The sequence below is a fragment of the Meleagris gallopavo genome, chromosome 4 (genome assembly GCF_905368555.1).
Source record: "Meleagris gallopavo chromosome 4, MGAL_WU_HG_1.1, whole genome shotgun sequence".
NCBI lineage: Eukaryota > Metazoa > Chordata > Aves > Galliformes > Phasianidae > Meleagris > Meleagris gallopavo.
This window is the reverse complement of record NC_139407.1, coordinates 30,018,010-30,031,262: the sequence shown is the minus strand read 5'-3', so window position 1 is coordinate 30,031,262 and position 13,253 is coordinate 30,018,010. Positions and strand designations below refer to the sequence as shown.

The 13,253-nt window shown below is 39.4% G+C and overlaps 1 protein-coding gene across 1 annotated transcript; it reads right to left on the bottom strand.

The window, feature by feature from the left end:
- Positions 1-4,402: 4,402 nt before the first annotated feature.
- On the bottom strand, positions 4,403-13,153 carry DCK (deoxycytidine kinase). Its single transcript, XM_085222686.1, has 7 exons — positions 12,898-13,153; positions 12,024-12,142; positions 10,826-11,019; positions 9,946-10,093; positions 8,447-8,562; positions 7,868-7,967; positions 4,403-5,715 (listed from the first exon to the last, which is right to left on the bottom strand). Exons 1-7 carry the CDS (start codon positions 12,965-12,967, stop codon positions 5,689-5,691), a joined length of 774 nt encoding a protein of 257 aa, XP_085078812.1. The 5' UTR covers positions 12,968-13,153; the 3' UTR covers positions 4,403-5,688.
- Positions 13,154-13,253: the final 100 nt, after the last annotated feature.

The window sequence follows — 13,253 nt, the reverse complement described above, 5'->3', positions numbered from 1 at the left end:
AAGGAAACTTTCAGACAGAGTTAGTGACTCATTCTAGCCCAAATTCTTTCAGCACCACTGGATGCATACACTAATTATGTCATTAAAAGATATCAGAAGAAGCCATTACTTAAATGAGCTGAATAACTACAGATATGATCAAGATTCTAAGTATATCACACAAGCCTAAGTATGTGATAAACCCTTAAGACTTAGCAAATATAATTAGAAATTACTTATAGCATATACCATGCCATGGCATCTTAGGTGTCTCCTCTCTGGGCAAAAGGCAAGACTTGTGCTTAAGCTGCGATTAAGTTCAAGGAGGACAGAGAATAAATACATTATAGCTGGTAAGAGCTCAGACAGTGAGATCAGTGCGTACTCCACACCTGAGTGTGTAAGCATAGTAGGGATGTTCATTAACTATGGAAAGCCAATTATAAGTGTATGCACAATAGCATGAGGCATACTGAAAATAGACAGCCCAAGATAAAGAAAAATTTCCCAGCCTCAAGGAATCTTGGTTAGTTCTCCAAAGACCTAAAACTGCCCAGTTCCACAAAACAGAGTCACGTCCTTTTGTCAAAAGAGACAGCAAGCCTATCATTCAGAACACCAAAATGCCACAGTTAGACCGCGGCCACAGTACACTGCACCAGAAACCCCAGGTAAAACAAGCTGGAAGTCAGTGGATTTGATGTCTTCCCTCCAGATGATAAAAAAGCAGAGACAGCACAGCAGCTGTTGACATGGATAAGCACACATGAAATACCTACCTGACTACCATGGACCAATGCAATACATCCTCATGCAACAAGCACCAGAACAGATCAGGAGCAGATACCTAAAAAGTAAGGTTTACTATTTTACAGCACGTCTTCTCCTTCCGAGGTGCAGCATGAACAGGAAACAGGCAGCCAACACAGACCAGGAGTCTGCTGCAACAAAACAAGTCAATGACCTGAGGCCACTGTACTCAGCTGGGAGAGTCAGGGTAAAGGCCACCAGCTAACTCCACAGAGAGGACAAAGCCAAAGGTGCAGTGAGACCTTATTAGAGAGCAATAGCTATTGTTTTGAAGAAACTAGTGGAGTCAAATGTGAAGATAATTACAGAAAACAAGGGCACACTGTCAGCACTAGGAGCTTCTGCAATCAGCTGTGCTGACAGGAGAAATGCACAGAGAAAGGACTAGGATACCTAAGAAGGAGAACTGGAAAAGCAGCAAATCTCCATCCACAGATGGGCTGCAAACTAATGAAAGTAAGCATCTTTGTTAAAGCTTTCACAAGATACTGCATTTGATACTATTAAAAGACAAATCAAAACAACTCAGAATTAAATTGGAGAGAGAAGCATAAAATGCAGGAAGGAAAACTGCAGAAAAAGCTAGGAAAGTGTTCTGAATGAACTGCACTGGGAACATCTTTGTAAACAGCTCTCAGAAACCATGTGCCCTTTCCATAGTCTGTCAGTATTGTTAACAGACAGACACGATAAAAGCTGGAGTAGCTGCTGTCAGACTGCCAATATTCATGGACTGAGACCTTGACCTAAGAACAAGTCATCTATACCCAAGAGCCTAGATTTTACCCTCTGTGCATTACACTGATTGCACACGCTACCAGAATATTGACCTAAGGTAACATAATTTAATCACTTGTCCACTTATGCTCAGCACACAATCTACGCTCTTTGTAACTAATTGATTTCAATCAGAATTTCAGAGCAACCATAGACACCTTCAGGCTTGTATTTGGTACATTAAGTAATAAATATGGCTTCAGCAGAATTCTCACTTGCTTTATTTTCCCCGGCATTAACAGCACTTGTATTGCTCACTGCCTGCATCTGGGCCTGATAGTTCAACGCCAGAAGATGTTATCACTCAGGCACACCAGGATTAGTGTTATCCATGTGCTAATATTCACTCACAGAACAGAAACAGCTGGTGGCTGCACGGAAGACCTTCTCATGTCAAAACCCTTCCCATTAGATCAGCCTTTTAGAGTCTTTTACTCAATCCAACAGAGGCTTGCTTTATTCTCCTCCCTACAGAGAATCAGGATTTATCTCATGCAGTAGTGCATTTATTAATCAGTTTAATGCTTTTGCTCTGGCAAAGAAAAAAAAGAGGTCTTTTCCCTTTTTAACATTTCCAAAGCCATTCAATGTTAAAACACCAATGCTCTCCCTGCAGCCAGCTCAGCAAGAGAGATCTGAGGATAGAATGACCTCCTGTGGCAAATTCTGTGCATAACTACACAATTGCATCACTATTACTATTACTGGCTACGTGGACTACAGCAAAGATTTTGACAGCTGCTCTTGTTTCATTATTAAATTTGTAGTAACAGTTTCTGCACCAACAGTGCCAGTTTTCAGCAACCATGTTTTTTAGTGAACCAACTTTAACCCAGGAGATGCTGCACTGATGGCTTTTACATTATTTAAAACAATCTCTACAGGTCATGCATGAACTGGGGCCACTGGACCCTTTTTGAGGGAATCAAAGCAACCCACTGAAAAGCTTAAAAAAAAAAAAAATAGGCTGACATTAATTCTTGATTATTTAGTAGAGCACTTCTGACCTACAGCACATCAATGTTAACTAATCCTCCCATGCTTCTGAAGGGATAAGGAGATATCAATATTTTAACGATAAAAAGACTAACATAGAGTGATTTACTCTAGATCATGCAGAGTCTAAAAGGGAGCTGGAAAAAACAGTCTTGGAGTCTCCCTACCTATCTTTGCTAAAATAACCTGGAAATAGCAAGTGTACTCCCTTGGACTCCACTGTCCCAGGTACAATACACGACTTTAACACTCAACATTCTTCCCCAATCTATGTTTAATAGCTCATAGCAAAGACCTTCAATTCCATTTCACAAATAGATTTCTGGAGCTTTTAATTGCAGGAAAAATAACAATCATCTCAACACTAACCATAGTCTACATACAATTTCATTATGATGAGTTCTGCTTAAGTAAACAAAAATCAGTAGAAAGAATTTTTTCTACTGATTTATAGTTTACAATAATGTGTCAGTTAACTAAGTTCTATCTACAAAACTGACTGCCATTACAAGCAGCATTTATATTAAGAGAAATTAGAACCCCCACCGTACAGAAAAAAACTACAAGGACTGAAAATACGAGGCAATGCTATTCTCATTAGTCATAAGTACTTGCATAGCAATTGTAACACCACCCATCAATATCCGAATCTGTATCTTAACTGGAAAAAAAACCATAAAACCTACATACCAATTTTGTTTCCTAATCGTGAGGACACTGGGTTAAAACAAGCAGGCACTTTTAGACAGTCCCATCAAAGTATTTCTTAGCCAGGGGAACAGAAAGGGGAGAGTACTCAAACACTGAAAAAAGCACCATTGCTGAACAGCAGATATCAGTTCAATAACTTTCCTTATCTCTAGCAGGCAAAAAAAAAAAGAACACATCAATCCTATTTTGTGGTTGGCTTAGAGTAGATATAAGGAAAGAAAAATAATCCTAACAAGTTCAAAAATCTGAGTTACTGTTAGAGCTGTGAGGCTTAAGCCAAGGCAGAGACAGAACAGAGTACCCACACTGCCACTTTTGTTTATGCTGCATCTGTCCTACATACAAATAACTGTAGCTTCTCACACTTCGATCCACTTCAATGCTGCTGGGTTTCTTTTTGTTTGTTTCTTTAAATCTTGTTCACAGTAATTAAAAACATTCTAGTAATTGGTCATGACTTTGCTCCTTCAAACTCAAACTTGGCAGTGAGAGATTACATAAAGTTTTCTGGAACGGGATGCAGATAACCTGCCACAGAGCGTGTGTGCACTCTGTGATGGGTTTGAAAGAAGTCTTTATAAGAACTCAGACTTGTTTACTCCCTTAAATGAGCACTGTCATTCCAATTCCTGTAATTAAATCCAAGATTTTGACAGCTGAAACAGTAGGAAGAATTGCACTGTTAATCAAAATAAGTTGTTACCATTTAGACTGCTGCCAAGAACACTTTAAAATGCTGTGTTTCAAGTAAATCTGAACTGAATCTTCACCCACCTCAATCCAATAATCGTTCTTCTTTAGCAGACAACCTGGAAGTCACAAACAGTACTCCTCCCATAATGATGCTATACGCTGCTATCAGGAACACATTACACAAAACACTCCCACCAATCACGAAACACACATATGATACATTTCATACAATCCTGTACCTCTATCCCATAACCATTAATTCCCATACAAGAAAAAACCTGAAGCCAGTCACAGTGCAACAGAAATATTAGTAAACACTCCAAACACTCCAAGCATACATTATCTCAAATTAATGCATGGTACTAGTATTACAAACCAACAACCTACACCATTTGGCTTAGGAGACAGGGAGCTAACAATATTAAACACCAAAAAAGTCTTTCCAACCATTTTTATTTTTCAGTCAACAGCTGGAGAACGCTAGCACAATTCCAATGACAAATGAAGAAGTCTCCTCACAAATAAGGAAGTTACAGGGGCATCGCAACAGACAGTAAAATGCTTTACATACAATGAAAGCATTGCATTCAAAAACCAACTGTGCAATCATCAGAAGTGTCTAAAACTGCAGAAAATAGCATATGACACTAAAGATTCACACCCTGTAGAGTTTATATTTTCCATATCTGAAACAAAAATGACTCAGTTAATGAAACAAAATGCACTAGAACAGTTACTCCACAAAGTTCTCCTCTTCTTACTACAAGAAGATGGTTAAGGACCGCCTATACCAAAAATTGCAGTATTATGTATAACAGCCAGCAAACAAATGAAGAAGCCATAAGAGAAGCAGAAAGCCACTGACATTCAAAACTTGGTTAAGCAAACATTTAGAAACACTTCATTTAGAGATGATCATCATCCACAAGATTTTCTTCTTTCATCTGCAGTATGAGAACCACACTTCTCTACAGGAAAAGAGGACTTACCAACAACCAAAACCAGCTCTGTATTATGAAGAGTTGAAGGGGAAAAAAAACAACACATGCTAGAGAACTGAAAGCCTCTTAATATCCTATCTTGCAGTGCAAAATGAAAACATAGATTAAAATCAAAAATCCACATCTACAGCATTCCAGACATTTGGATTTATTTCAGTTCAGTGTACTCTGCAAACTTCACCTATCAAAACTATTAGATGACTTTTTATATACCTTGTATTATAAAACTCCTGGTTATATTAAAATTCCCTCACCAGTGATGTTTCGTTATGATTTCTTCCTCAGAAAATAAGACATAAGAAACAAGTCAACTCCACTAAAATACTTCACAAGAGATCCAAAAAACCCCACTATATTCTTGAAAATTAAATAACTATTGGGCACAAAATAAATCCAAAAAAAAAAAAAATATATATATATATATACAGTAAAATACTCCAGAAGAACTTATTGGTCTGATTAATAAACAGGCAGAATATCCAGTAACTCTCAAGACTCTAATATGCTCACAATCTGTCCGTACTACTTGGCATGATATTGAATAGATCTACCAATTTATTTAATAATTTCTCTATCCACAAAGTTTGCTTGTTTCTCTCAACTAATTCAAAAGTTGAGTCCTGCCTCTCCAGAGGCATTCTATAAAAGCAGAAGTTTTACTTCAGACTTTGATCACACAGATGTTTGGAACAGTTTGGCCCCGTCTGTGCTTCAAAGAGGATTATAATGTGCTCAAAAATTCCTTCACCTGCAAAAAGAAACATATTGTCAAACACAAAAGAATTCATCAACACAAATACACAGCAACCACATTTACCTCTCCATTGCTTTATGCTGTACCACAGGACACAGGAGCAGAAGCTGAGAAAAATAAGCTTAGAGTTGCCCATGACATTTCTTGTCCATTATAAACTCTCTTTGCCACCGTGCCTGTAATTTAGCAGGTGTGGAGAGCGACGCATTGGAATGACATTCATTGTCCTGAACTACAACCCTCCATCACAACTGAATTACCTTAAATGCTGGTCTAATCTAACCACAGAGAAGATAATGACCAGTTCAAAAACACTGTCATTTCAAAAACACCAAGTCACACCCACTATCACAACACTGCTCTTAATGAAGAGCCAAGTGCATCCAGACAATACATTCCTCAGAATTTGAGGTTGGCAAATAAATAATAAAATAATATCTAGCAAAATCCTTCAAAAAGAGCTGATACTGTAGAACAATACCATAAATATTCCTGCTAATGTTAAACTCAACATCCTGCGTATGGAGAACAAATCAAATGGCCAGTTACCTAAAAATTAATACTGAATTTCTGGCACACAAGATGGTATACAGAACCATGACTGAAAGGTTTATGGATTCCATTCAGACCACCAAGATCCACTACAGCACCATCCATACAATTGCATAAGAACTGTATCCAAAGCAGGCAGAGTGCCAAGCAGCAGGCTAGCATCATGCCTTCAAGTTTAGTTTAGACAACATCCTATATTCAGGTTGCTAGCAAAGGCTGCAGAAAGATAACGTACTGAGAGCACTCTTATCACTTGTAGGTGTGCCTTTTTTGTTGTGCAACTGCCAGCCCCCTTCTTCCCAGTAGCAAAGTATAATTGTAAGAGGTGGCAGTGTAGTCAAGACAACCTTTTTAAAAGATGTAATAACTGAGGCATTACAGAACCCTGGAAACCAAGTGTCTAGAGAAAATGCCATCTCTCAAGAGATTCCAAAACATGCTAGCAATTACACTGTAATACAGCCAGAACTACAACCATTTCCCCCCATCTGCTTAAACAAGACTACTGCATAGAAAGGAATCAACAATTAACTAGAGAACATGGCATGATTCTATTGGCAGAAGCGTTCCTACCAGGAACACATCTGTAAACATTTTGTCCTAATAGTTCATCCAAATTCCTGATGTGAAATGGAAACAGATCTTGGATCACATTCTACAATCGTGACGATTTTTTTCCTCCTTCAGGGCTCAAGGAGGTAGAAAAAGAGGTCAAATCCAGAACATACAACTGTCCCAATACTCTAACTAGAAGACTATCATGGGATAGCCATTCTCTATTGTAGAAAGTAACAGCAGTAGCACTGCATGAGATACCTTATCAAAATAATTTGCGCAGTAGGCTCTGGTTCAGGACTGGTCTTTAAAAATGAACATCGCAACAGAGAAGAGCAGGCAACACAAAATGTCCAGTGAGGACCCAAGAGCTGTAAGCACACATTAGAGGCCAAAGCACCCAGCCTCATGAAGAGCACAGCAGCTGTGAGATAATGCCTGGGAAATACTAAAAATAACCTAACAGCCTCACTGGACTAAACTCTGAAATCCCTACTTAGGTGTCTGAGCCTGGCCTAGTGCAGGTGGTAAGAATGTCAACTCCACAGTTAGGATGATCAGTTATTCCACCAGTTAACAAGTTTTAAAAGAGCAAATGAAGTCTGATTTCAATCAGGTGAACGGCTCTACTTCACACTAGATAAGCTGAGACCAAAGGACATAGCTGCTTTTCTCATGAAGTAAACAATTTATGGCCAAAGAATGGAAAAACGTGCACTTAACATTGCTAAGGGCTGTAAAACTGACTGCAACTACTCAAATACATCAAGTTGTCCTCAACTGAATCCCATAGCGATTCAACTATCAGACACCTGAGCTGTTGAAATGTGGATACCACTTGATGGCATGGCCTTATTTTAAAACGCATTTTGTATTACACCTTTTTGAGCTAAAGATTAGAACTTCTTCCGGCAAACAGGAATCTCAAATTGGATTCTTTTCATACTGAATAGACAGCATTTTTTTTTTCCCCAAATCCATTTTGACAGATTTGCAATTAACATAAATAATTAGTATGTTCTGTTTCATCAGACTTTACCTTCTCAGTCATGTGATCGTATCTGTCCTTTTTGCCTTTGAAGTCTTCATTAACATCTAATGTTAAAATAGGTATTTCTTGTAGATATTCAAAATCTGTTCTGTATTGGAGCAGAAACACAGAAAACATTATTCACTGCAGAAAAAAATATGTGTTTTGCAACTCCACCAGTTTTTATTGTTAAGAACCCACGGAAAAGAGCTGCACATTTGAATTACTGTTAATTCTGAATAGTAAGAAGATAAATTTACAGTGTAGCTCACAGAATACAACATTGATCTCTGAACAGGCTGTTTCCCCAGCACCTCTAGATCAATTAAATCAGACATTAGAATGAGCTCAACTGAATCATCAGCTATTTAGAGCCCTATGTGAAAAGAACTGAAGGCATATTACATGCCCTCTCAATAAACAACATGCCATAAGAACAAGACCACTAAGGATGTATAGATAGAAATATTCCTGGAGTTTAACCATATCTATCTAAGGACAAGCTGAAGTTTCACTGGTAGAAAAAACATTAGGAAGCATCCTTAATGCTACTTATCCATCCCAAAGTAATTGTTAAACAAATCCTACCGCAGTGTCTTATGCTGAAGCCAGCTTTCATGTTTGTAGTGAAGCTTCTCCAGATATTCAATAGGAATTTCTTGCTCTTCATCCCTCCCACGCAAGTAAATCCTATTTAAGCATTTCTAAACACAGAATTAAAAAGAAAATAAGATTGGTTGTTTTTGCAGATACGCAGAGAAAGTCCAGTTCAGTAGTCCAGGCTTTTTGTTTTGTTTTGTTTCTTCTAACCTTCCTGTGGTGCTAAACGTACTGAAAATGAACGTTCAACTTGCTGCTGACCTTAGGAGCATAGAAACATTGCTCCACACTCAGCAGATTGAGCCGGCCCACTGACTACATCCAAAACAAAAGGACCCAAGGAGAAGGACTGTCCCCAGCGGTTTTCAAGAAAAGGGAAGATGTTACACTGAGTTCTGTGACTTAGTGGATGGTGGTGATGGGTTGATGGTTGGATTAGATGATCTTATCGGCCTTTCCTAATATAATGGTTCTATGAGACATTTTGCATTATTTCCCCACTGTAAGGAATGTCTCAAATTAGCTTTTATATTGCAAGGAAAAAGAACAGAAAAAAAAAAAAACGTAGCATTAAAGAATGGCACTTCAAAGTCTCATTACGTATTTCTGTCTCTGAAGAACTCAGTTTTTGAATGCAATACTTTGTTTCAGTCATGTTTTTTTAACTCTTTTTTTTTCCCCTTCTTTTGAGCAAGTTTCATACTCAAGAACTGCACTTATGTTAACTTATTTTAAAACACATTAGACACCCAAACACCAAAGCATTGCACTGAAACAGCACATCAAGCGCACACACTCATCTAGCTTAGCTCCATTACTCCTGCTCAGAGGCTTCACAAACACTCACCCCACATTTCTGGGGCATTGACTACCAATTATTCTATCACAGTAAAGTTCCTGGAACTAATTTTGTACTTTTCACCTCTTTTACTACCAAAAGTACTTTCTGTTTGTTTATCACATAAACATCCTACTTTTATAATTATAAAACCATTTCTATCACATTTTATTTACAAACACCCAGGCTTTAATAACATTCTAAGTATTTCCAGACCATATTAGAAATAATTTAACAATTATAGGTCCAACTGTAGTAGTTTCCTGGAAACTGAACTCTCATCATTAGGATTCTTACACTGAAATTTAAGGGTAGGCTCAGGATTTAAAAAAAAAAAAAAAACAAAAAAAAAAAAAAAAAAAAAAACAGAATTTCAAGGTGAATTTCTCAACTGTTTCCTTGTCTGAGATGCCAAAAGCAATCCCTAAAACAAAGATACAGTGAGATTCAGTAACACACAACTGTGACCTTACCAGTACTGCTTATAAAGCATATTATTCTTCAGTCACTTTAAAAAGTCCTAGAATCATAGTTAAAATTTGCACTTTACAGAAAAGAAAATACTGTGGAAACATAAAGACCATTTTTCTGGCAAGGAATAGAACGTGTACTCTCATTATCTTTGCGGTCATAAATTCTTATTCCTTACCTCAGGAGTGGCTCTGAGATAAATAATCCCATCCAGTGCTAGGCTTTGACCAAACTGCTTATTCATCCAGTCATGCCAGTCTTGGTAAATAGTCCACTCAGTTTCATTCATACAGTCAGACTCATATAAATTAGCTGCAAAGATATATCTGTGAAGACAAAAGATAAATAGAACTAAGCTTAAATACAGTTATCACTTTGTCTGATGTACAGGACGGTAATCAGTTAAGCTGAACACTGTAACTTTCTCACTTTCATGTACATTTGGACTGGTTTCCTCGTCCTTCAACTCTATCCCTTGTAGTTGCCCACAGCAGTGTCCATAAAGAGCAGTAATATTTGCAGTTCAGAAATAATTTACAAGCTGCTGAAACGCTGCGGTAATTTATTTACAATAAATCAGAACACAGTAAACTCTTCCAGATTATGTGATTATGTTCAGTGATCAAATCTAGCCTTCTATAACAAGAAACTGAGAAGTACAGCAATATGAAACAGCCAGACTTCTCTTGTGAAATGTAAAAGAAAACAAGAGCGAACAAAAAAATACAAAGAAATTGCTCTCGGCTATTCTTGATGCCTACTCTTTTTTCTTTAAAAGGAAGCATGCATGCAGAAATCATAAAAAACCTACCCAGAAAGAATAAGAAACAGTTAATCAAGGTTATGCAACAAAGTTATAAATCCTCATATAAGTAAAATTCACTCTCTATCAAAACAAATGAGAGAATGCTAACATGCCATTTATTGAGATTCCAATATTGATATTCATCTGCATCAAAATTAAGATGAAAGTAATGACAAAAGCACTCCTTATTTATTTCTATGTTTTATTTAGGAAGATGTTGTTCTTTACTTCGAGGACTTGAACTCCAACATACCTATCACTGTAGACAGATCGCTCAAAGAACACCACAGGATTTTCTGCCTCTCTGAGTTTGCCATCAATGGATTTGAGCTGAGCCCGAATCCTGCTGAGACACGCGTACATCTGGAAAGTGAAAGACCACCTCTCCGGTTTCTCATACATCATCTGAAGCACATTTCCACCACTCTTCTGTGACGTAGTCAGTTCCTGTTTTTAAACAAATATATTGACCCTTTCAAAGTTGGGAAAGTACAATATTAAGCTAAAATGGAATCGCTCTACTACCTCTAAGTCCATCCATCCAGCCTCTATTTCAGGTTTATAATTGCATCATTTACCTTTCAGCCCTGCTTGTATCCTGCGCATAAGCAGCAGTAATGTTACTCTCCTACTGCATCCAACTGAACACTACGAAAACTACAGAGTTACAGTGCTCGAGAACAAGGAAAAAAATACAACAAAAAACTCACCAACACTTTGATCACTATTTTAAAACTTTATTAAACTCACTCACTCCTCTGCTTCCCTAACAGAGTGCTACTGGTTGGTGCAGGTTCTTAACTGCTGGCTGAGGGCGGTGAAGAAAATACACCTGAGAATCCAACCTATTAAAGTAGCTTGTTGGCTTAGTTCTTAAATGAACGTTTTGGTTTTGGATTCACTTTACTGAACAAGAACAAATGAAAGAAAATTTTTAACTCTGAAAGAATATAGGGGAAGTATGAAACAACAGGCTTTCATTAAAAGGCTACATTTAATTAATCAAAATATATTCTACTTCTTGACAGAAGAAAAAAAAAAGCAAACATTATTTCCTAGGTGTTTTCAAGGATATCTTTTAGACTTGTTCTCACCTGGTTTGTTCACAGATGCTAAAGGTTCCTCCTACGCAATTTTTTTTATCCCTTGCTTTTGCATGTAAAAGATAATAGGCTTTTATCACCTAATGCTGAATGCCATTTATCTCACAATATATCAGTTGAAGTAGAAGGTCTAACAATGAACCAGCTGAAGATCACAACCCTAGCTCACCTAAATCGGCATCGAGAACTACAAAGATAACTCAGACAATACAAAAATAATCCATGAAGAAGATGTTACTACACATGCTTTCCAAAATTCCCATTCTTTTGGAATATCACTGTGTTTGATGTTAGAAGAACGTTTAACTGGCTTTTAAGAGAAAGTTTCACCTCACATTTTTACCATACCTCACAATCCTCTTCAGAGTTTTGTTGAACGTTGCACCATCTAGCTACAGGCTCAGGAACAACTTCCCATCCCTCATCAGCTTGTTTGAGAATATCCACAAATGTTGATTTTCCAGCAGCTGTAGAAAAAAGCATTCCAGAAGAATAGCATCAGGAAATATTGATATGATTATCCTTTAGCAACTAGACAACTATTTCCAGGTACCATAAACGAGTGTCCCACACCCACACACTTACATTTGACTTCATAATAAACATGATTCAGAGACCGTCACAAATCATCAAGGAATTGAAACTTTTTTCTTTTCTTTCTTTTTTTTTTTTTTAATTCTTTTTAAAAGAAAGATCTAGAAAGCTACATTTAGTGTAGCTTTCATTTAATGTAGCTACATTTAATGTAGCGTGATCTAGAAAGCTACATTTCCTCGGCGATCTGCTCTCAGGCCAGAAGATGTTGTAGGCGGTATTCTAAGCCCCCCAAAGCCCAATCAAAACAGAAGGGTAGCTTTCCAAACGGGAGATGCAGCACAGACACGGTTATAGCCTCCGCCCGCTGAAGAAACGCTCCGGGTGCTCTCGGTGGAGATGCTGGGAGCCGGGAGGCCGCCCTCCCTGCCGCCCATAGCCGGCGAACAACCACTCGGCCTCTCCGCACCCCCACAACTCGTAGGGCGGCAGCCTTACAGTTCCCACGTTATTTCCCGCGCCGCTCCCGCGATGCCGTTCACCCACGCGGCTCGCATCTCCTGGTGGTGGCCTGACCGCGAACCACTCCTACGGGTAAATCCCGGCCGGCAGCCGCGCAAACGCCGCGTCGGCGGGAGGAGCCCCTCCGGAGGCCGCCGCCTTCCCGCGCCCCCCGGCCCCAACTCACCGATGTTGCCCTCGACGGCGATCTTCTTAACCCTGCCCTCCAGCCGCCCGCGCTTGGGGGGAGTCGCCATGGAGCCGAGTGCAGACGCGCGCGCCGCGCTCGCTCCAGCCGCTAACGGACGCAACGGAAATAACCGTCGCCCCTTCCGCCGCCGCGCTCGCGCGTGGCCCACGCTCGCGTTCGAATTTGCCGCGCGCCCGCTCGGCCCTGCCGCTGAGGGTCCGTGACGTCACGGCGGCGCCTACGAGCGGCCGCGAGGGCCACGGGGAGCGGGTGGATGCGGGCGGATGCGACTCGGCCCGGCGGTGCGCTGCCGGGGCCCGACGGCGAGGGGAGGGGTAGGAGGCGCGGGCCGC

What these genes read in the sequence shown, in the direction of transcription:
- DCK (XM_085222686.1), bottom strand. Translation starts at nt 12,967, where the DNA reads ATGGCGACTCCCCCCAAGCGCGGGCGGCTGGAGGGCAGGGTTAAGAAG. An exon ending in CGATCTGTCTACAGTGATAG is followed by an intron (nt 10,094 to 10,825) that starts GTATGTTGGAGT and finishes TTGTCTTCACAG; the next exon opens with ATATATCTTTGCAGCTAATT. An exon ending in ATCTCAGAGCCACTCCTGAG is followed by an intron (nt 8,563 to 9,945) that starts GTAAGGAATAAG and finishes TTCTGTGTTTAG; the next exon opens with AAATGCTTAAATAGGATTTA.